Source organism: Planococcus citri, chromosome 5 (assembly GCF_950023065.1).
Source record: "Planococcus citri chromosome 5, ihPlaCitr1.1, whole genome shotgun sequence".
NCBI classification, from domain to species: domain Eukaryota; kingdom Metazoa; phylum Arthropoda; class Insecta; order Hemiptera; family Pseudococcidae; genus Planococcus; species Planococcus citri.
The window spans coordinates 10,993,681-11,016,116 of record NC_088681.1 but is presented as its reverse complement, the minus strand read 5'-3'; the positions used below and the strand labels follow the sequence as shown (position 1 = coordinate 11,016,116).

The window sequence follows — 22,436 nt, the reverse complement described above, 5'->3', positions numbered from 1 at the left end:
AATTGATGCTAGGCATGATGTATACTTCTGTTCTTGAGCTCACGTCAACAAAAGTTTCCAGTGATTCTAAAATGTGGATTGCTTCTTTATTCAATTCATTCACATACGCATATTTTGCATGATAGATCTTGGTAGGTGATGTGAGATCTTCCATTAGGATACATTATAACTTCCTTATCAAACTTTTTAATGATATTTTGTTTGAATGTATCAATGGTTTTCACATGAACTTGCTTATTCTCTTCATTGCCATTCCTCACAAGTAAGGTATAACTATTGTTAGATTGTTGAGCAGCCATCTTATACAAGTGCAGAAAATATACTGATGTGTGGAGGTTTGTGAGGTCCTACTTATACTCTAATGCTTGTAAGGCATTAGTAGGGTGAAATTAATTTACCTACTTTGGAACGATGTGGCCCCGCGGGGGCACAGGTTGTGCGTCGCTAGAGGTAGTAGTCCAGACATCAAGAGGGCCAGCTCCCCAGAGAAAGATGGAAGGCGAAGATGGCAACCAGGAGGATTCTGCGCATCCACGATCGTGCGGGGTGGTAACATGCTCTTCAATAGACTTGGTATTGATGAACATGGCTAAAGTGGAATCCCCCAGCTGGTGGTAGGAACGGAGGGGCGAGATAAGCCGAATATCTCACCCTATAGAAATGCCGTAATCGTACAGACTGCTAAAGATCAGCAAGCCACCAGCAACTCACTCGTTCTAGCCCCAGGCAAGATTTTGAGAGTGAGCAGGTGAGTAACAGTGCCTAAAAACTGGCAATTTCGGCTAAGGGAGAAAACCCCAACAGAAAATCCGGCGGAAGGCAAGAGGGAAACCACCGTCGTAGCTACACCCTAGTATATCATCAATGGCGAGAGAAATCCAAATGGCCCCGAGTCCCGGGCGCCCCTTTGATGGGGCAGGGGTGCGAAGAATATCCCGGTTAGATCTCGCAAAGATGGTAAAGATCGGAACATGGAATGTGAGGTCGCTGATGGAGATGGGAAAGTTGAAGGTATGAGTTACTACAGACAATTATGATGGGGAAGATAGAGGGGAAACGCGGTCGAGGAAGGAAGAGAATGTCGTGGCTGAGAAATCTCAGGAATTGGACAGGACTCGGCGTGGAAACCCTCTTTCACTCAACGGCAGATAGAGATATGTACAGAGAAATCGTCTGGAAGGCGACTTCAGGGGGCTAAGGAGGGGAAAGCGCCAATGGATGATGCCGAAGATCGAGACGGTCATGGCTACGAGAAGAAGAAGGAACGATTTGTTGAAGTGAGTACTTCCTTCAGTATGGGTCCAAAGTGATATTTGATGAGATGTTGAAAATGTATACGATCTGAAATTGCATTCATACATTCATTTCCTTTTCTTGCTCTCAGCTATCTTCATCATCAGCTAAATAATGAATGATCGGGGTTTGTCTGAAAATGTTACGAGTACTTTCTTTCTCTTCTTTTTTCCTCTCTCTCCTAAGCAGTCTAACAACATGATCTGTATGTTTTCTAACACTTTAAAGAATACTGTCACAGACATAAAATTAACCAGTCTTATATACTCATGTGGTTGAGTTTGGGGGGGGGGGGGGTGAGGTGTGACTAGTGTATGGACTATTTGGCTATAGTCCAGAATAGTGGCTGCCAAAATGGTAATTTCCACTGAAAAATACCGATTTTCACACCAATTCAGCCCCAGGACTATAGTCCATCAGGCAATGGACTATGGTCCATCAAGCATGGACTAGATGGACTATAGTCCTGGGGTAGAATTGGTATATTCCTACTACTTTCTCCTCTTCGCTTTTTAAATTTGCTCTCAACACTTGAATGTATTTTTCAAAATCCCTCCACCTCCTCATCCTCATTCTCCTTCTCCTCTTTTTTTTGTATTTCATCTCTATCCAAAAAAAGTTCAGAGTGGAAACTGCTCCTAAATGATAGACAAAGCTTCGGGCAAATTGATCTCTTTTTTCAAAAGAAGTCCAAGTTTTCAGTTGAGTTCATTTTTCTGCAACTTCAGAAATCGAGCATTAGGTACAGTCAGTGGAGTATTTTTCATATATCTTTGTACCCGGAATACCTCACTATCCCTCCCTCTTCCTCTCAACAGTTTTAAAAATATTTCACGGTTATATATTTTTATGACACCCTGTATATAGACGTGCAATGATCTGTGGTATTTTCGATCTGTGGGTGTTCATGTACAACATATTCGTCATTGAATGCAAATTGAACGAACGAAGTTCGAACGAATCAAAAACGAAATACAGAAGGTTGCGAAGCAGTAAGGAAAAAAGTCATTTCGCACAATGTAATGTGCCATATCCCTTGCCTCTCCATATCTTCGAACATTGATACAAATGGCGAAGAAAAAAAATCTTGGTATTTTACGTTTTTAAACATATATATGACATAATTGGCGTTAGTTTTTCTTTTAATTGGCGCTGCTGCGCTCATATATACGAACGCTTATAATATGTAGTAATCTCGTGTGTGCATAATAAATATTAAATACTGTAGACTGTAGACGATTAAGGAAAAAGCTCGTTAGGTCGTACTCAGTCAGAAGGTACGTAATACGAGCTCGCGCACCCACAACCGTATAACTCGTAATAATAAAATGAAAACGAATATGTAAGTAAAAAAAAAATAATAATAAATGAGAGAAAAAACACGACGATCGCGATGATGATGACGACGACGACGAGAGGAATATAAAATTCATACTACATAGTGAGGTATATAGTAAGTATACAAAGTTGATATGTTAAATAATTGTTTTGTTTATGATGGATGAGAGAGGAGATGGAGGTGAATTTACATAGCGACCTTGTACAGAGTAATACAGATTAACACGTTCGCCGGCCCAACGGACTGGAACAAATCGTTATAATTGGTTATTTTGACGACGACCATGCAATATACTCTGACTATACTATACAAAGTCTCTGTGCTGTGTATACCTACTGCAGACTATTGTACGAGTATACGAGGTGTATTATGCTGGGTACTGAAAGAGGTACATATTATGTAGGTCTATGTACAATTATACGTATTTCGAGTCTAATGCAAAATACAAGTTAGTATAAGAGTAGTTAGCACTGAATGTGTATAAATCGTTGTGTTCGTTTCGTTCACGTCGTTGTCGATCGTCTTATACTCGTATTATTACGCGCGTAAATAGCAAATTGTATATACTTAGCACTTAGACTTACCCGTAGACGTATGAGTCATACTTGAATATCTCACGCATTCCAGCCATAAAAAGAAGTGATATATGCGAACGAGAAACGAATAGGGTTTTTGTTCTATCAGCTGAGCAGTGAATGTTACGAGAAACAGTAAGAAAATTAGTACGTTAAGGATCGAAATAGCTTCCAAATCGCGTTCGAGGGGTTTCAAAAAAATTCAAAATTAAATGTTCCTAGTTTTTAGAGAAGCGAAAGTGTGATTATGGTTTCTGTAATCATTTTTTCCAGACGTGAAAAAAAAAGGTTTCGAAATTAATAAAGTCGAATTCGAGTGGAAAAGTTTTGGAAAATTTTTGAATTTATCAATTTTTTAAATTTAAGTGAAAAGTTTGAAAGGGTTATTCTTCAGACTGTTTTACAAATCTCGAAAGTCTTTTTTGCACAAATTGTCGAAAATTCTGCATTTCTTTTTGAATATGTAGACAAAATGCCATCTCGATCGACGAATTGAATTGCACTTTGGACCATTCCTCGGTCAAGTTCGTCCTCCAGAGTCAGTCTCTTTCTCTTTTTTACTCTTTCTCGTCTATACGGGAACAAAGCGTATTTATATTTTATTACACTCGAAATCTGCAGTTGGCGAATTCAAGTAATTAAAGTGTTGGCAGCGGTCGCCTGCGCCATGCCACCGCCTCGATCCTCAAATGATGGATAATTTTCGACCGTACCATACCGGCGAGTTTCCCTCAAGGTCGCTGTATATACCATACATTATATTTTGTGCCGGGTTTCGCGCCTTCCTTTAGCTATATACAAGTACAATATCTGTGTAAGTTTTTGCAGCACTATTACTGTAAGTATAATAGCAAACCAGTGGTTTAATTTTTTTTTACAAAGAATGAAGTTTCATTGTTATTGATAGCGGCAGAAATTGTAGCAGTATATACAATCGACCGAGTTTTTTTTTTCGTTTAAGTTTTTTTTTGCGCGTAGAAACCCGCTACCGGAGGGCAATTAGTGATTAGAAACGTGGTACTGTGTGGACGTGGAGGGCACCTGGGTGAATGATGAGACAGAGGTGGAGTATAGGTGACGTGAGCTCGGGTGATTATATGGATCATGGTGATGAAGTGTGTTGTGAGGCGATCGCGACGATATAGATGAAGGTATAGGATACTCGTACTCGTATTTTTTTCCATTCGATGATTTTGAAAAATGTTGCAGATTAAGGCGTAGATTGGGTGTAAAAATGGCATAGAATAGGAGGAGTGTGTGAAATACACGATCTTGGCTTACATTGTACGAGTACTTATTTCATAGTAAGAATATTTTTTGATGAAAAATTGCAGTCCAACCTGCCAGCCAATGTCTCGTATATCTAATCCAGTTTTTTGTAATTGAAATGGTGATTTTCGAAGAAAAAATGAAAAAAGCTTGGTTTTTTCCCCAAGCCATTACATTATAATTTTTACTGTTTTTATGCATAAAAAATATCTACTTATAGATATTATTTTAAAAATGCAAAATAATAAATTCTTGTTAATTCGCAGTTGCTGAAGTAGTTTGGGGAGGAGACGAGGGGAGCAGTACTTCGAGTTGTGCAATATTTACAAATATTTGACCCCTCCCTGGGCAAAAAATGGATTTCTTGTAGTATGAGCTGATATGCTGGAGCCCGAGTAAGGTGGCGGAGGGGGGGAGGGGGTTGAAACTCTAGATTTGGGTGAGAACTGAAAAATTCATTCTTTTCTTCCACATTCAGAGTTTCAGCTTGTCTTGCAAGTGAATTTATTGTGACGAAGATTGAATTATCCAGCTCAATGAATCGAAAGGAGAAATTTTCACAAGTAGAGTTCTGGAATTTTATCACCACCCTTACATTTTCTATCTTTTATATCCATTGGGGGTATTTTTGAACCATTCTGGGGCTTTTGGAATTTTTTTCCATCTCTTAGTTTTGAAAAAAATTATGCAAATGGGGTTGAAACGAAATTCAGTGACTTGAGTCACGAAAAAGTCATGAATTTTGCTCGAAACACACTTGAAATTTTTTTCAAAAGTTCATAAAAATCATAAAAATGAAAAAACTGAAATACCTACTTGTTTACAAATTTAAAAAAATTTCCTCGCAGTTTCAAGTTATTCGACTTTTGAGGGGGGAGGGGGAGGGGGGTATTCTCATGCGGTAAAAATGTGAAAAATAAGTCATGAAAAAAGGTAATGATTTTTTGTCTGGAAGGTTTGTTGAACAACCAGGATGCTGAATTTCATTTTGGTTCCTTTTTATAGCAGCTCCGGAATTGATGTGCAAAACCATCAGTAATCAAATGGGAGGGGGAGGGAGGGGTTGAAAATTGAATGAAGACCGCATTTCAACATTTCTATACCTTGATTTGGTGGAATTTCGTATTTTTCATGATAAACGAGCTTTTGAAGTTTAAAAAGAGTTTGGAAATCAAAAAATGAGATTTGGTTACTGAGGTTTTGCTCGAAGGTGTCCTTGAAAATATGCTTTTTTGAGATTTTTTTTTGGTCAGATTGTTCAAAAATTTTTGTCTGAGGATTGGAATACTTTTCTTGTTAGAAAAAAAATACTAATCGGTGAGTTTTGATTGATTATTTTAGGTATCATTCAATGAAAAATTCGGTCGAATCTGAACCAGACAGAACTAAATCGAAGAAGTGTGCAAAAATACATCACCAGGCAAAATTTTGAATGCTGAAGTGCATTTTTCGATTTTTGGTAAATTTTTAAAAATCAAATTGGGCTTAAAAATGCAAAAAAAAATTAAAAATTTCACGAAATTGACCTAGAAAGCTGAAATTTGATGTGCATTCTATTATTGACCAACTGTATCGTTTGATGGCAGTTTGGAACAGTTTTGAGCACTACTAGAGCCTCTTATCAGATTTTTGGAAGTCGTATTATTCTCAAAATTTTACCCAATGTATGTAGATGAAAAAATGAAATGTGGTTTCAAACCGTTCTGAAGACTCCAGCTGTATTTTGGAAATTCTAGGTTTTCAAAAGAGTGACCAATTACTCGCCAATTTTCCAAAATCAGTTTCTAACGCCTCGAAAAATTGCATTTTTGAAAATGTGGAGTTTCCAAAATATTTCTGGAGGCTCCAGAATGGCCTGAAACCATCTTTTAATCGACTCTGATGGTTGAAATCAGGGTATAAAATGAATTTTACCTATTCAACTCAATTGAATGAAATGTTGAGAAATTTCGACTTGCAAAAATCTGCTATTTTCAAAAATTCGAACCGCATTCTAACGACTCAAAAAACAGTAATTTTGATACATAATATGGAGTTTCCAAAATATTTCTGGAGGCTCCAGAACGGCTTGAAACCATCTTCTAGTCGAATTTGCATGTTGAAATTGAGGTGTAAAATGAATTTTGTTTATTGAACTCGATTGAATAAAATTTTAAGAAATTTCAACTTCCAAAAATCTGCTGGAGGCTCCAGAACTGCTCAAAACAGTTTTAAATAGTATCCATTCGATTTTTTTCATGCCCCCCTCTCTATATTTTTGAAATTCCATATTTTCAAAAGTTCCAATCGGTTTCTAACGACTCGAAAAACTGCATTTTTGATAATAATTATGGAGTTTCCAAAATATTTCTGGAGGCTCCAGATCGGCCTGAAGGCACCTTTTAATCGACTCTGCTCGTTGAAATTGGGGTATTAAAAGAATTTAATGTGTTCAACCTGATTGACTGAATAAAATTTTGAGAAATTTCAACTTCCAAAAATCTGCTGGAGGCTCCAGAAATGCTCAAAACAGTTTTGAATGATTTCCATTCGATTTTTTTTGTAGCCTCCACCCCTATATATTTGAAAGTTCGAATCGGTTTCTAACGACTCGAAAAACTAAATTTTTGAAAATATGGAGTTTCCAAAATATTTCTGGAGGCTCCAGAACGGCTTGAAACCATCTTCTAAAATCGACTTTGCATGCTGAAATTGGGGTATAAAATGAATTTAATGTGTTCATCTTGATCGATTGAATAAAATTTTGAGAAATTTCAACCTCCAAAAATCTGCTGGAGGCTCCAGAAATGCTCAAAACAGTTTTGAATGATTTCCATTCGATTTTTTTTTTGTTGCCTCCACCCCTATATATTTGAAAGTTCGAATCGGTTTCTAACGACTCGAAAAACTATATTTTTGAAAATATGCAGTTTCCAAAATATTTCTGGAGGCTCCAGAATGGCTTGAAACCATCTTCTAAAATCGACTTTGCATGCTGAAATTGGGGTATAAAATGAATTTAATGTGTTCATCTTGATCGATTGAATAAAATTTTGAGAAATTTCAACCTCCAAAAATCTGCTGGAGGCTCCAGAACTGCTCAAAACAGTTTCAAATAGCTCCCAATCAATTTGGGGGGGGGGGGTCGAAAATCGGGTATTCTAATATGTCAAAATCGAGCTATCTAGGTCAATTTATTTGATTTTATATTTTTTTCACACACACCCCCCCCCCCCCCCCCTAGAATCTTGGCTAGTGATGTATTTGTTCAGTCTCTTTCGATTCAATTTTGACGCTATATTGAATAATTTGCGAAATAGGTTTTAAAAAATTGAAGTGTTCTCTAATTTCTGGTACTCCGAGTCGCTGAGAGCAAATACGATCCCGGTACAAATGACATTTCAAACTCTGTCTTCCCTCCCCTCCCTCCCCCTCCCCTCCCCTCTCCACACAAATTGAAAAACTGGCGAAAGTGGAATTTTTATTATTTCATAATGCAGAATCGAAATTGAAAATTTTCAACGAATTCTTAAATTTGACGCCGATATTACGAGTAATTTTCATCTTTAAAATTCCCAAATCAAATAAAATCAATTGGAAACCTTCATCCAATTTTTTTTCCTTTTCTTTATCTTACATTTTGCAACCAATTGTTATATTTTGTGCATGTTTTTGTGCTAGTGTTTGAAAAAAAATGTAGTTATGCCAAATTCCAAGCACATTTTATTTCTTGTAAATTTTTCTAATTCGTTGATCAACTCGGAAACACACCCCTATAATGAATGTACTCGTAATTCGATGTAAAATAACGTCGTCATCGCTCACGATCATCTGTGAGCTATACAGATACGAGTAAATTGTGTGAATTACCACCAATCAGGATGAAGGATAAATTCGAGTGTGCACGTTTAAAATAATACGGTTTAATTAGCGAAACTCGTGCTGTTCCAGCGTACCTAACAACAAATGGAACGAAAAATTTAGACAGAACCTGAGGGCTTCTTACGTTAAAAAATTTCCATCAGCCTGATCTGCTCGCGAATATTGTTAGCGAAAAAAAGAATAATGATCGAAGTTGGTTTCTTATATTAGGTGTGTGTTTACTCGTTCTGAAATCGGATAAGAGATGAAAAAAACCGCGCGTAATTTTAAACGAGTATTATACTCGTACGTATCTCTCTACAACATATACTATTAGATTAAATTAAATATGATGGAGCAGAATTTTATCGTTATATTTGTTTCGATTTAATTAACGTCGTCGATTTAACGATGCCTCACCTGTATAAGTATGTAGGTATTATGAAGTATATCTATGTAATGTTTTTCTTTTTTTTTTCTTGTTTGCTTTATGCAGGTTCTCAGCTCTCAACGGAAGTGGTATATTTTTCCGTCGTAAAGATTTCAGCGCTTTCAATATTTTGCCGAGACATAAATTGAATTCTTATCACGTCAAGGTAAGATACACGCGTTGTTTTTTTCATTTATTGTACTCGTACGTATATTTCGATTTAGATAGATAGAGTGAGAGAGAGAGAGAGAGAGAAGCATTTTTAGCATCACAATTACGAGTATCGTGTCGTGGTGGTGGGCACGTCCAGTGTGGTTCGTTTTGATCACCTTAATCATAGTGGCCTAGCTTGGCCGCAAAATTTACCTACTCTTAATTGGAAAACAAATTGAGAACCGAGTGATTTGATTTTTTGGGAACCTTGATCCGATAAGATGATGGTCTTCCTTGAGAAGTCTACGTCTCGCGTCCCTTTATGATTCCGATTCCAAGGTATTTAACGTGACACGGGTTGGCGAAATTCGCGAACTATACACCTTTTTTGGGAACTATATACCTACTAAATTGAGAAACTGGTTTGATCGTCTGTTGTTGTTTTACCTTGTTCCGTGTGTGTTTTTATCAAACGTATAAATAATTTTATTGTATAAGGTTTTTGTTTGGTTTAGTTTCGAGGAGCGTGTTTAGGTTTTGTTTTTTTTTTGTATGCCTGTTGTTCTACTCGTATAGTAGGTATGTAAGTTAATAATGGCCATCCTCAATCGCGATTTGCCGGCTGTTTCGAGATCACTGTAGTCGATATAAAACGCGAATTTCGCCTTGTCTATGTAAGACTGTGTGTGAGGCAGAGGAGAGGAAGCTCAAGCAGGAGGAAAAAAAACTCAACACGGGACCGTTTATCGCGATGGATATGGTTGGCAAAGAAAGATGATCAGCACGATTTTTTTAGTAGGTAAACGAGTTACGAGTATTATGGGTGTGCAAGAGGAGTAAAATTTTTACTAGAGCGAGCGCGGGGGAGATTTTTTTGAATGACAAAAGAACGTTTAGCGAAATATAAACTGGTTAAATTCTTCGCTATTTATGTATACTTAGACTTAGCTTAGTTTTTTTTTTGAAACAGGATCTAGTATTTTTGTAGAGGTATTACCTACTCGTATACTGAAAGAGCAAAGAGCATGAGCATGTTTTTCATCATATTGCCATTTAAAGGGAACGTTCCGTTTGGTTTGGTTTGGGTTTAATTTTATGGCGTGTATGCATTTTGCTTTGGTACGAACCGTCGTCGTTGTCGTGGTGGTTTTCATGGGCTATTATGTTGTATAGATGACTAGAATACGAGTATAGTAGATTGGGATTATTGTTTGTGGATGTAGAGGACCCGAGGCTAATCGTGATTTGGTGAGAAAATTCGTAAAAATGGAGGATTCACGATTCTCTGGTGTCTGTGGTGTTGAAAAGAAGATGGAGGTTGGCTGAAATGAATTACGAATGTGGTTGGATTGGCAAATTAAAAAATTACACGATGAGAGGAAATTTTGAGATTTTTCGCAGTGTTCTGGAGGGGGTTATTTTTCTGCATTTTGGTAATTTTGGTTCGCTGAAATTAGTATCTTTGCGTTGTAAAATATCAAAATTCCAAATGATCGAGATAGATAGCCATGAAATGTGAATTTTGGTCAGAAGTGGTGGAATTTTTCGGAGATTGGAATTCGCTAAATTTTGGCCAAATGGGTGGATTCTTTCGAAGATTAGAATTCGCTGAAGATTTCAGAATGGCTTGAAAGTATTATTATTCGATTCTAGAGGTTGGAAACTAGGAGTAAATCAAATTTCAGCTTTCTACCTCCTAATTGAACTATGGTTAAATACCCAAAATCTGCAAATTTTGGGACTTTTCTTGCGCCAAATGCTTTAAAAAAATTCGATTTGAAAAATGAAGTTAGACGCTCTAAATTTCAGATGTAATCTACTTCTGTTTTTAGTTTTTGATTTTCTCGCTTTTGGTATAAAATTACTGGGAAATTTTCATTATTCTAAGGAGTGCTAAAGCGCATTTTTCGATTTTTGGTGTTCTTTAAAAAATCAAATTTAATCCAAAAAATATGAGAAAAAAATCAAAATTTTACCAAATGAACCTAGATAGCTAAAATGTAGGATATACCCTATTTTCCATCTGTCAAATCGCTTGAAAACGGGTTTTAACCGTTTTGAGTAGTTCTGGAGCCTCCAGCAGGTTTTCGAAAGTCGAAATTTCCTCAAAATTTCATCAAAATGATGTTGGAAATGCGAAATTTACGTTGCAATACAACTTGAACACGTTATCAAGTCGACTGCTGGTGAGTTAAAGTCATTTTGGAGCCTCTAGCGACCTTTTGAAAATTCTTGGAGCCTCCAGTACATTTTTAAAACTTGTAAATTCCACAAATTTTCGTAAAATTGGTTGAAACCCCGAAATTTATTCTGTAAACTGATTTCAATTCGTTATGAAGTCGACTGCAGGTGGATTTCGAGTCGTTTTTGAGCCTCCAGCGACTGTTTGGAAACCACTGGAGCCTCCAGAAAATTTTCAATGCTCGCAATTTCCATTAAAATTTTACTTTGCGGAGTGAATTTCGACTTTCCAATTCAAGTTGATGAGTTTCAAAAATTTTTTAGAGGCTGTAGGAATTTTCTGGAAGTTGCTGGAGGCTCTAAAATGACCTGAATCCACCTGCAGTCGACTCGATAGCGTGTTGAAATTAGAGTACAGAGTGAATTTTGGAATTCTAGCTCTGTTTGATAAAATTTTATGGAAATTTCGAAAATTGAAAAATCTGCTGGAGGCTCCAAAACGACCTGAAGTATACATGTAGTCGACTTCATACCGTAGTGAAAGTAGATTACAGAATAATTTTGGCTTTCCAACATTTGACGAAATTTTATGGACATTGCAAGTTTCAAAAATCTGCTGGAGGTTCCAGGAATTTTCAAAAAGTCACTGGAGGCTCCAAAAAGACTTGAACCCACCTGCGGTTGACTTGATGGCGTGTTGAAAATGGAGTTTCCATGGAATTTTGGAATCCAAACTCAAGTTTTTAGTTATTTTGGAGGCTCCAGCAATTTTTGGGAAATTACTGGAGCCTCCAGTAGATTTTTGTAACTTGAAATTTTCAAAATTCATTCCGTAAACTAATTTCAATACACTCTGAAGTCAATTGAAGGCAGATTTCAAGTCGCTTTGGAGCCTCCAGTATGATTTTTGAAACTTGACATCAAATGCAGTTGGACAGCCAAAATAATTCATTCCGTATGAAAAAATGTCAATACGCTCTGAAGTCAATTGCGGGTAGATTTCAAGTCGCTTTGGAGCCTCCAGCGACTTTTTGGAAATGACTGGAGCCTCCAGTAGATTTTTGAAAATCAAATGCAGTTGAAAAGCCAAAATTCATTCTGTAAACTAATTTCAATACGCTCTGAAGTCAATTGCAGGTAGATTTCATGTTGCTTTGGAGGCTCCAGCAACTTTTTGGAAATTACTGGAGGCTCCAGTAGATTTTCGAAATTTGAAATTTTCACAAAATGTCTTCAAATGCAGTTGGAAAGCCGAAATTCATTCTGTAAACTAATTTCAATACGTTCTGAAGTCAATTCATGGAGCCTCCAGCAGATTTTTGAAATTGGATATTTCCACAAAATTTCTTCAAATATGCTTGGAAAGTGGAAATTCATTCTGTAATTAATTTTGATTCGCTATGAAGTCAATTGTAGGTGGATTTTTAGCCGTTTTGGAGCCTCCAGTGACTTTTTGGAAATTACTGGAGCGTCCAGTAGAATTTTGAAACTGAATATTTCCACAAAATTTCATCAAATGTAGTTGGAAAGCTGAAATTCATTCTGCAAAGTAATTTCAATACGCTCTGAAGTGAATTGCAGGCAGATTTCAAGTCGCTTTGGAGCCTCCAGCGACTTTTTGGAAATTACTGGAGCCTCCAGCTGATTTTTCATAGCTTGAAATTTTCGTAAAATATCATCAAATTGAGTTGGAAAGCGGAGATTCACTCTGCACAGTGCACAGTGCGTGCTAAAGTTGAAAAAAAGTATTTTCTTGAAATCTTTGGAATTTTAAAAATCGAAAATACGAAAAAGTCACCCCAATTAGATACGTCAATCTGCAAAAAAAGTTGTACTGAAAATATGGCAATACTGATTTTCACCATATTTCCAAAAAAGCGCTTCTATTAGTCCACAAACTGGCAAAAGTTCCAAATTTGAACCATTCGTGGTTTTCAAATTGACCCAACTCGAACTTTACGACATCCTTATTTTCTTCAAAACTTTGAGCACCCCTATCTCCCCTGCAAACAGACTTTGAGAACTACGGTTTGTACCATTTTGTAATCTCTCATCCATGTTTATCCACAATTTTTTTTTCCGAATCGTAGACCCTAAGTGCAAAAAGCTCTGCAATGGAATGATCCCAAAAGTACAATTTTTCCCCAATTATCTTGACCACTTTGAAAACAAACACTTTTAATTTCAATAATTCGACGATTCGTTCGACTGCAACTTCATCGCACGTATTTTGAAACCCGCTATACTCATCGAAATTCCCTTTTCTTTCGGATGACTTGAGCTGTAGGACATTTCCGCCATCCGAGTTAGACAAATCGATAATTTTTTCCTATACTATTTCATTCAATACTTGCAATTCCACGCAGCAAGGTCTCACTGCGTTTTTCTCTACGCGTATCATCAAACATAAAACGAGTACAGTGATGACCGATGAGGTCTGTTATGACAAATTCTTGAGATATTTTTTTCAATAATTTTTATTACTAGTATCCACATTTCATCAAAATTTACACCCATATATTCCACGAAATGGCGAATAAAATTACCAGATTCCGAAACTTCTTCCTCATTCTCTCGTCATCGAATCGAAATTTTTTTCGAACTGTCGATGAAACGATGCCACATAATTTCGTATAACGAACCGATAAAGCATTCTTATATTAATACTCATTAATCTGCAAAAATCCTGCCAGCTTTGTATAGACGTGCAAAATAGCCCTTGGAAAAAACCACACCCATTCGAGCCATCTCAAATTTCACTCGGGTCAGCTTCCAGCTTCCAGCTTGCACTGCACCTTGCCTCAGCTCGTACATCACACCGGCCGGGCATAAAAAGCCTCTCGAATTAACTCGACTCGTGTATACGCGTTTCGCGTACGAAATTAAATTTTCAGCTCGATAGTGCCTACCAAGTTGAGAGCGAGTCGAGAGCTCTCTAAAAATGTACACTATACCGCGGAACAAACATCAATCTGGGGGCTATTCGTCCATCATTTATCCGCACAGTACAGTACGCCGTCGAGCAGGGGTGAGGGACGCGGTACGTCGGCCAGGGCCAGCGCCGTCTAAAGGGGTCGTTCATTACGCGGAGTCTGGACGCCCGCGCACACCACCCTTAGACAACTCGGGGTAGGTCAGAACAAATGGCGAGTTCGCGCCATACCCCCCTGTAAAGCCACCCAGCCTGAAAGCGTCTGTCCGTAGCAGCAGATACACCGCAGCCGCAAATAATTTGGCAAATGCATCAAAGGCCGACCGTAGACGCTGCCACGTCCCAAACGTGCGCCTCCTCCTCCCCCTCCTCGCTACCGTGGCCGGGCCGCCTTTGCCATGCAAAGTACACGTTTAATGAGCATCCTTTGTGCGGCTGCTGCTGCTGCTGTTGTTGCTGATGACGACCATGGCGATGATGATGATGATGATGATGATACACCAACCGTGACGTTTCTTCTCTCCTCCTGTGGGTATTTTTTTTTTTTTTGTTGCAGAATTCGTTCCGCTGTCTGTTTTTTTGCAGCTTTTTCCCTCGAAAAAGTTTTTCGCCGATGGATGAGCTACTACTCTTTTACCACCCCCGTGAAATAATCCTCATGTACCAGCCTACCCTTTAGTACATTCGAAAGGGTTGGTCCGGGATCCGGGAGCGGCCGAGTGGGCGCGAGTATTTTCCAATCAAAGGGTACATCCGCGACTAGCTCTCGTTAATTATTCAGCCCAGCTAAATTTATACGTACGTTTATACGCTTCACGTAGGCCATATTTATCTTTACACAACGAGCCGAGCCGAGCTGTCCGAATATATAAATTCTATGCGCAATGCCACGAGCTGAATTTTCATTAGATTACGTCGTGTGTTTTTGGTAGGTAGCTTTATTGCTAAATTTCGGCTTTGTGTGAAGTTGTGCGCGCGAATTTTGCATTTTCTTTGATCATTTTGCAGATGTACCTATACCTACGTAATGAAATTTCATCGATTTCGCAGTCCTTTGGATGGGTATTTAAATTGGCTGAAATCTTCGGGCGAGTGTTTTGCAGACCTTTATTGTAATAGGTGCCAAAATATTGAAGTTGGTATCAGATTACAATTTAGAGCAAACTTGCGGAGAACTCAGAGCTCTCAAATGATTTCGTGTCGGAAAATTCAAATTTCGTGCTTTTTGTTCAAGTTTTTTTATTTTCACTCCAAAAATTCGACTATTTCTGAATAAAAGTTTCAACGAAACGATTCAGTCACACCCATTTACTCAGAACCGAAATTTCCGAATCAGTTTTTCAGTTTGAAAGTTTTGTTGTACATATTCGACTCAATTTGGAGCCTCCAGCGAGTTTTCAAAGTTCTCCAGAAATTTCAAGTCGCCCTAGATGGGCCAATAATGAACTTAAGTGCCCTTAACTTTAGTCGGTGGCACCTTCTCGGCCATTTCAGGAGGTTACTGCGACAATTTCAGGAGTGCTAGGTCAAAAATGAATTTTTGGATTTTCCAGAAATCCGAAAACTGCCCGGAGGAAAATTCATTTTAGAACTGGCACTCCTGGAATTTCGCAGTAACAACTTGAAACTGTTCAAAAAGTGCTCAGTAAGCATCGACTTGAGTTGTATGCTCTGAAATTCATTTTCGGACCTTCCTGAGCGATTTTAAATTGCTGGAGAAAATCAAACAATCGCTGGAGAGGCTCCAGAATTTCCCAAAGCTAGTAGTTGTTGATGTTTAGGAGTTGAATAAATTCAAGTAGACCTATTCACGTTGATTCACTTTGCTAGAAAAATTTACATTTTTCTCTAAAAAGTTTGAAAATCTCCCTTGAAACAGATTTTTCAAATTTTTTAGATTTTCAAAAATTAACAAAGAATCCAAAAATGAACTTTTATTCCAGAAATTTTGACTATGGAGGACATGCTTTTTCGATCTAGCTTGGTTTTTTTCGTTCAAATTGAAGAGTGTCAGTTCAAAAGGTTTCCTCGTCAGTTATTGAGAAAAAAAATGTTTTTTTTCAGAATTTCCAAGAAAAATAAATTTTTCACAGGTTTTGGTGAAAATTACATACTAAAAGATGTTTAGAATAATTGATTACATTCGTTCAAATCTTAGAAGAATTGTTCAAAAAAAAAATTGAAATGTCAGGCATCTTACTGGGTCACTTTTATAGTGACTTGGTCACTTTTTTCACGAAAGTCACTTTTGGTTACTTTTTTCATCAAAAAGTCACTATTGGTCACTTTTCTTCCAAAAAAGTCACTTTTTTTATTTTTTATTTTTTCGTTTTTTAAACAAAAAAACGTTGGGTTTTAATCCAAATTATCTTTTTTTTACTCATTTTCGAAGGGTTTTATGCGAATTTTCTTTATTAAGCACTTCAGAATATTAAAAACACAAATTTTTACTTTTCGAAAGCTTTTGCCCTCGCTTCGCTCGGGCTTGTTTTCTTTGCTTTTTCAAAATAAAGATGAAAATTTATTTTTTTAAAAATCAAGTACTAAAGCCAAAAAACAAATTTCTCACAAAAAAACATCGTTTTTATGCCTCTCAAAATACAAATTTTCAAGAGCTTTCGCCCTCGATTAGGTCTGTCTTTTTTCATTTTCAAAATCAACTTCCTTCAAAAAAACATCATTCAAATTCTAAAATTTTAAAAATAAAAAAATGAGCTAAGTACTCGTTCTCACATTTAAAAAAAACGGATTTTCCGGTGGGGCCAGACTGGAGAATAAAGTGATAGTTTTTAGGTGAGATATTGAACGTTTTTTTGCTTTTGTTTTTCGATTTTTTGCTCTCCTGAACGCTGGAATTTAAAAAAAATTGGTCACTTTTTTGGTCACTTTTTTCTCTGATGAAAGTCATTAAAGTCACTTTTTTTTAGAAAAATTTGGGTACGATGCCTGAAATGTGGAAAAACTGTCCAAAATATGGAAAAATTGTTCAACTGTGGAAATCAAAATTTTTAAAAGTTGTTCGAAATTTGGAAAAAAATTCAAATTTTAAGTGTTTAAAATTGAAAATACTGTTCCAAATTCAAAAAAAAAAATTGCTCAAATTTTTGAAAAAGAAAATCAAAATCTGAGAAAGCATTCAAAATTAGGAAACATTGCTCAAACTTCAAAAAAAAAATATATATATATAAAGAACAATCGGAAAATCGTCTTTTAAAATGCACAGAAATGTATTCAAATTTCACAAAAAGTGTTCAAATTTCAGAATAAAAGTTAAAAAAAGGTGTAAAAAAAGTGTTCAAATTTCAGAATAAAAGTTTAAAAAATGTGTAAAAAAAAGTGTTCAAAATAGAAAACACTGTGTCCAAAAATTGGGAAAATTGTTCAACTCTTGGAAAAAATGTTCAAAGTGTTCAAAAAGTTGAAAGAATAAAGCGAAAAATGTGAAAAAGTGTATCCAAATCCAAAACTTGAGAAAATTTTCTAACCATTGGAAAAAATATTCAAAATTTATAAAATCGACCCAAAACTCAGGAAAAAACGATGAAAATTCGTGGAAACAATTTTCAAAGTTTTCAATTTTCTTCTAAACTTGGAAAACTTTTTAAAATTTTAGGTGAAAAAATCAAAAACTTATTCTAAGACTTGAAAAAATTATTCAAGATGTAGAAAATTGTTGAACAAATGGTATTGAAGAGGTGAACAGTTTGAAAAACTGTCCAGGTTTTAAAAAATAATAATATTGAAAACATGAAGAAATTTTTCAACGTTCTGAAAAAGTGTTCTGTGATGATTTCAGTTCGGAAAGATAATATATCCTAAATTTCAGCTTTCTAGGTCCATTTGGGAAAATTTTGATTTTTGTCTCATTTTTGGCTTGAATCTGATTTTCAAAAAATCGCCAAAAATCGAAAAATGCACTTTAGCACTTTAAATTTTGGCTGGTGATGGATTTTTGCATGCTTTTTCGATTCAGCTTTATCCAGTTCAAGAAATTTCGACTTTGGAAAGCAAAATCTGCGATTTTGGCTGACCTGTAAATCAAAATAGCTGCCATTTTGTTAGTAAGGTAAACTTTTTTTGGGCAAGTTTGCTTTAAAACGTTCCTTAGGATGTCTCTTTTGAGAAAAAGTTGTCTCAGAGGATCGTGGGGTGAGGGAGGGTGCAATAATTCTTATTGGCATGAGCCGGACTATAAGAAAAAAAATCAATTTTCGAGCATCACTGCTCCTAAATCTAACGTAGGTAATCTTGAAATGTGAGAATCGTAGAAGAAAACATGGTGTTGAATTCTTGAACACCTTGTGCACGGCGGCGTTTCGGTTTATTTTTTACGATTTTTTAAATTCTTAAATCATATTTAGCCTGTATGTACATATATGCGGCGGCTTAGCGCGACATCGTGTATCGAGTGCATATTAATTATTATTTTTTATTCGTTTGACAAAATTCCAAAAGAAATTTATGTAAAGGAACTTGACGAAGTGTCGCGTTAGCGTGCGATATAATTTATAGGTTTTTAGGTACCCGAGCTATAGCAAGCGGTTCTTGAACACATTTTTTCGCATACTTAAACGTATGTACGTATTTCCCTCTCGATGTGGTTGTTTTTATTTTCATTTTATTTTTAGAATGTAGGTAGGTTGATAGGTATTATAGTTGAACGAAGGTCGTGGGTTTTTGAATATGTAGTATTATTTATTGATATGTACTTCGTAGAGGTAAAAATAATGAATGTGCTTTATGGAGTGGTCTAGTAGCATCGATAATTTTGTCATGAGATTGGTCTAGAGAGATGGCTGCTGTATTATGTTGCATCGTTGTCGTATTTTGTATGTTTACATTGAAATTAAATTGTAGGTTGAGGTATTGGTCATTAGCAGCGATACTGACTCGTACGTACTCGTATATTGAAGAGGATGGTGGATGGAAAATCAAACATAACCTCAATTAAGAAGATTTTTTTCTCACTCGTGCTCACTGCTCACCGCTCATGCACTGTACTTATAAGAATGTAATTGATTGCGCAACACTAGTAGCGCAAATGTACTCGTATTATGTGTGTGGTGTGTGTATACAAGAAGAAGTAGGAGCAGCAGCAGCAGAAGCTGAAGTTGTGATGATGAAGAGGTTAAATTCTTCGGTTGCGAGTAGGTAACCTTTATGCGCAACTCGGATATAATAAAAATTTTAATTACCGACTCGTTAAGGTATGAAGAAGTAATTAGCGGAGGTGTAATTAAAATGGCATTAAAGTTTTGAAAATGTTGACCCCTTTTTTTATTTTTGTTGTTGTTTTGCCTCTCCAACTTGGTGACCGATGCGATGTCGAAGGAGTGTGATCGCGAGTCGGAGTCGAGTGAGAAGTGTTTTTTTGAGTGGAAGTGATGATGATTGTGGAGATGGATGTGGATGTATTGACTGTTGAGATTTGAAGAGTGAATTATAAATTGTGTTTTGGTGATTATTTGGCCATAAGGTACATTGAAAGAGGCTTGTAAATGTTTTATTTGGCAAACCCGTTCAATTTTTTACACCTTGGATGTAAAAATCGGGTTTCAAAGTGTCACCCATTTTTATGATCATTTTTTCCAAATTTTTTGTGGCTCCTTGAAATTTGATGTATTTGTAAGATTCTAAATCAGTGTTTTTTGATTTTCAAATCGAAGGGAAATAACTCATTTTTCACTCAAAAATTCCAGGTTTGTTACCGAAAGAGTCAGATTTCCCCGAAGTGGTCAATTTTACTTATGTCACCAGTTTCTGTAATTTTTTAGGTAAATATTATTGGAAGAGGTAATTTTGAAAATTGGCATAAGAACGCCGAGAAACAGAAAATTGATTCTTTGGTCACTAATTTGCAAGTTAAAAGGTTGATTCTCGAGGAGGAAAAAAAATCAATCAAGCTTAAAATTTATTTGAAGATTGAAAAATTGAAAAAATGTGGTAACGCAGGTTTTTTTTACGAAAAAATATGCTTTGATTTGTAGTAAAATCCCCCCCCCCCCTTCCGGCCCTAATTTCTCAAAAAAATAAGTAAAATCCAAAAACTTGGCATATTCTAGTTTTTTTAGTCTTTTCTATAATCGTTTCTTTTCCATAGAAAATGCTTTGTAACGAGTGATCTTGATTCCACCTCCTCTTCCCCCTCCATTTGATGAAAAAATTGAACTCTTTCTCTCAAAAAATATAAAAAATTATAAAAATCGAAATTTTTCCTTTTTTACATTTCAATTTTTCTATTTGGATTATCGTTATTAGAAAAACACATTTTAATAGTTTCAATTTAGCCTCATCTTCTGAAAGATGAATAAAATTGGAACTTGGACCCCCCCCCCTCATTAAATTCCTAAAAATGATTGGATGGATCGATAATAGCATAGTTAGGTATATCTTCATTTTTAATGTTTTAATCTGGAAAATTTTTTAAAAAAAGGAGTTATTCAGAAAAATTCTGATGCAGAGATGAAAATATTTTTTTAAATTCACCATTTTTTATTTTCTTCCATTTTTTTTCAACTTTGAACTCTCCACATAAAGAAACATTGTTTGTGAGGCAGGAGAAAGTTTTTTCTCAAAAAGCAGGATGTCCAATGTTCATGAAAAGTCATGAAAAAATCATGAATTTTGCTCGAAAAACACTTGAAAATTTTTTTAAAAGCCCATAAAATGAAAAAAATCAAAAATTTGTTCAGAAAATCAGAAAAATGAAAAAACTGAAATACCTAATTTTTGATCCTGTTGAAAATAAAAATGGCAACCCTGTTCGATTCTTCGCAGTTTCAAGGTGTTTATTTATTTATTTATTGGGGGGGGGGGGTATTTTCATGCGGTGAAATTGTGAAAAATAGGTCGTGAAAAAGTCATGAAAAAGACTAAATTTTTCCAATAATTTCGGCTGACTTGAATTTTTAATTGATTTTTTCCTACTGTTGAGGACTTCCTTTAAAAAAATTGAAATTGATACATTTTTTTGGCCTTCATTTGAGAAGATCAGCCTTATTTATTTGGGTCAGGGGAGATTTTTTCTCGAAAATTTTTTTTTAAAGGGATCTTTACCAGAAATGGAAAATTTTCAACGAATTTTGGCAATGAATTTCATTTTTTTTAAACCCATTTTCCACCCAAGTTGTGGACTCTCGTATGGAGGGGGGGTCAACATTGTTTGAGGACCGATTGTTGTGGGGGGTGGGGTCTTCTTGATGTGGTGTTGCTTTGGAAGATTCTCGCCATAAATAAAATGAAAAAATTTCAACTTTTCATTTTCTTGAATATTGTTTTCAGTTTTTTTTGAGGGGGGGGGAAGCTTTACACAAAAGGTCACTCATTATTTAGGTTACAGGTTGATACAGTGAAATAATTTTGAGGAAAGGGAGAGTAAAAGTTTCTCACTATTTTTTTTTCTGTTTAAAATTACTTCTTTCCCATTCTCAAAAATATGCCAATCGATGAATTTGAGAACGATCATAAATGAGAACTAATAAGTATGTTTCTTGTATGGATTCTCAAAAATCTGGTTTTTGGATGTTTTCTGAATCACTTTTTTGAACACTTTTTAGATTCTAACCTCACAAACTTTCGAAACCTTGATAGTAAACTCTTCAAGTTAACTCAGTAAAATCCAGAATCCAATTTTCAAAATATCTGCCAAAATCCAGATTCTCGAAAATCTGCCAAAATTCGTGTTGAAAAAACCAAACGTCTTATTGAGAGCTTTATTTGTACATAAATAGTTATTTTGGGCATCACTGGCCAAACAAATGTAGCAATTTCTCAAACTGTGCGAACCTGAATATTTCAAAATGACCTCTTCGAATAATTCTTGGAAAGCGAATACCGTTTTTATGGCTCATTAATTTTTTGGCAACTCTTTAATGAGTGATGTTCTACGTCCATGAGCATGATTTTTTCAGCTCTTACCATTAGTTGAGATTTTTCTGATCGAAAAATACCTACGTGATCAATTTTCTGAGGAAAAACTTTATTAAGGTTGACTTGTCCTCAAATCTGAAATTTCAGGTGTATCGTTTTGAAAGCAACCGAGGAGGAAGGCAAGGAGGCTCAAAAATATCGTTTCTTTGAATAGTCATAAAAGTCGACCCTCCTTTGAATTTTGGGGTCACTTGCAACTCAAAATCACGAGTTTTTTCCGCGGAATTTGAGAGTCGATGGCAAAGAGTGATCACTTCGTAGATCCATAACTTCACTTACACCTTCGAACCACAAGCCTGGAACTTCCTATGGACCCTTCGCCATTCAAAATGGACCTCTTTTCACGAATTTAATCGAAATCCAAATTTCACAAGTTGTTTTTTTCGTACTTTTGCACGATAAACGCATCATTCGGTGAAAAAATATCTACCAGCTTGAAAAAGAACATCGACGAATGAACGAAACTGAAAACAAAAAAAAAAAGAAACGTATCGC

The 22,436-nt window shown here is 36.0% G+C and overlaps 1 protein-coding gene across 2 annotated transcripts in view; it reads left to right on the top strand.

Annotated features, from left to right (window-relative positions):
- The window catches only part of heca (headcase), a 244,899-nt gene that overhangs the window by 62,029 nt on the left and 160,434 nt on the right, over positions 1–22,436 (top strand). For both annotated transcript variants that reach the window (XM_065365223.1, XM_065365222.1), the window contains exon 2: positions 8,813–8,912. In XM_065365223.1, the coding sequence (XP_065221295.1) occupies positions 8,813–8,912 (100 nt within the window). The remainder of the gene's footprint in view (positions 1–8,812; positions 8,913–22,436) is intronic.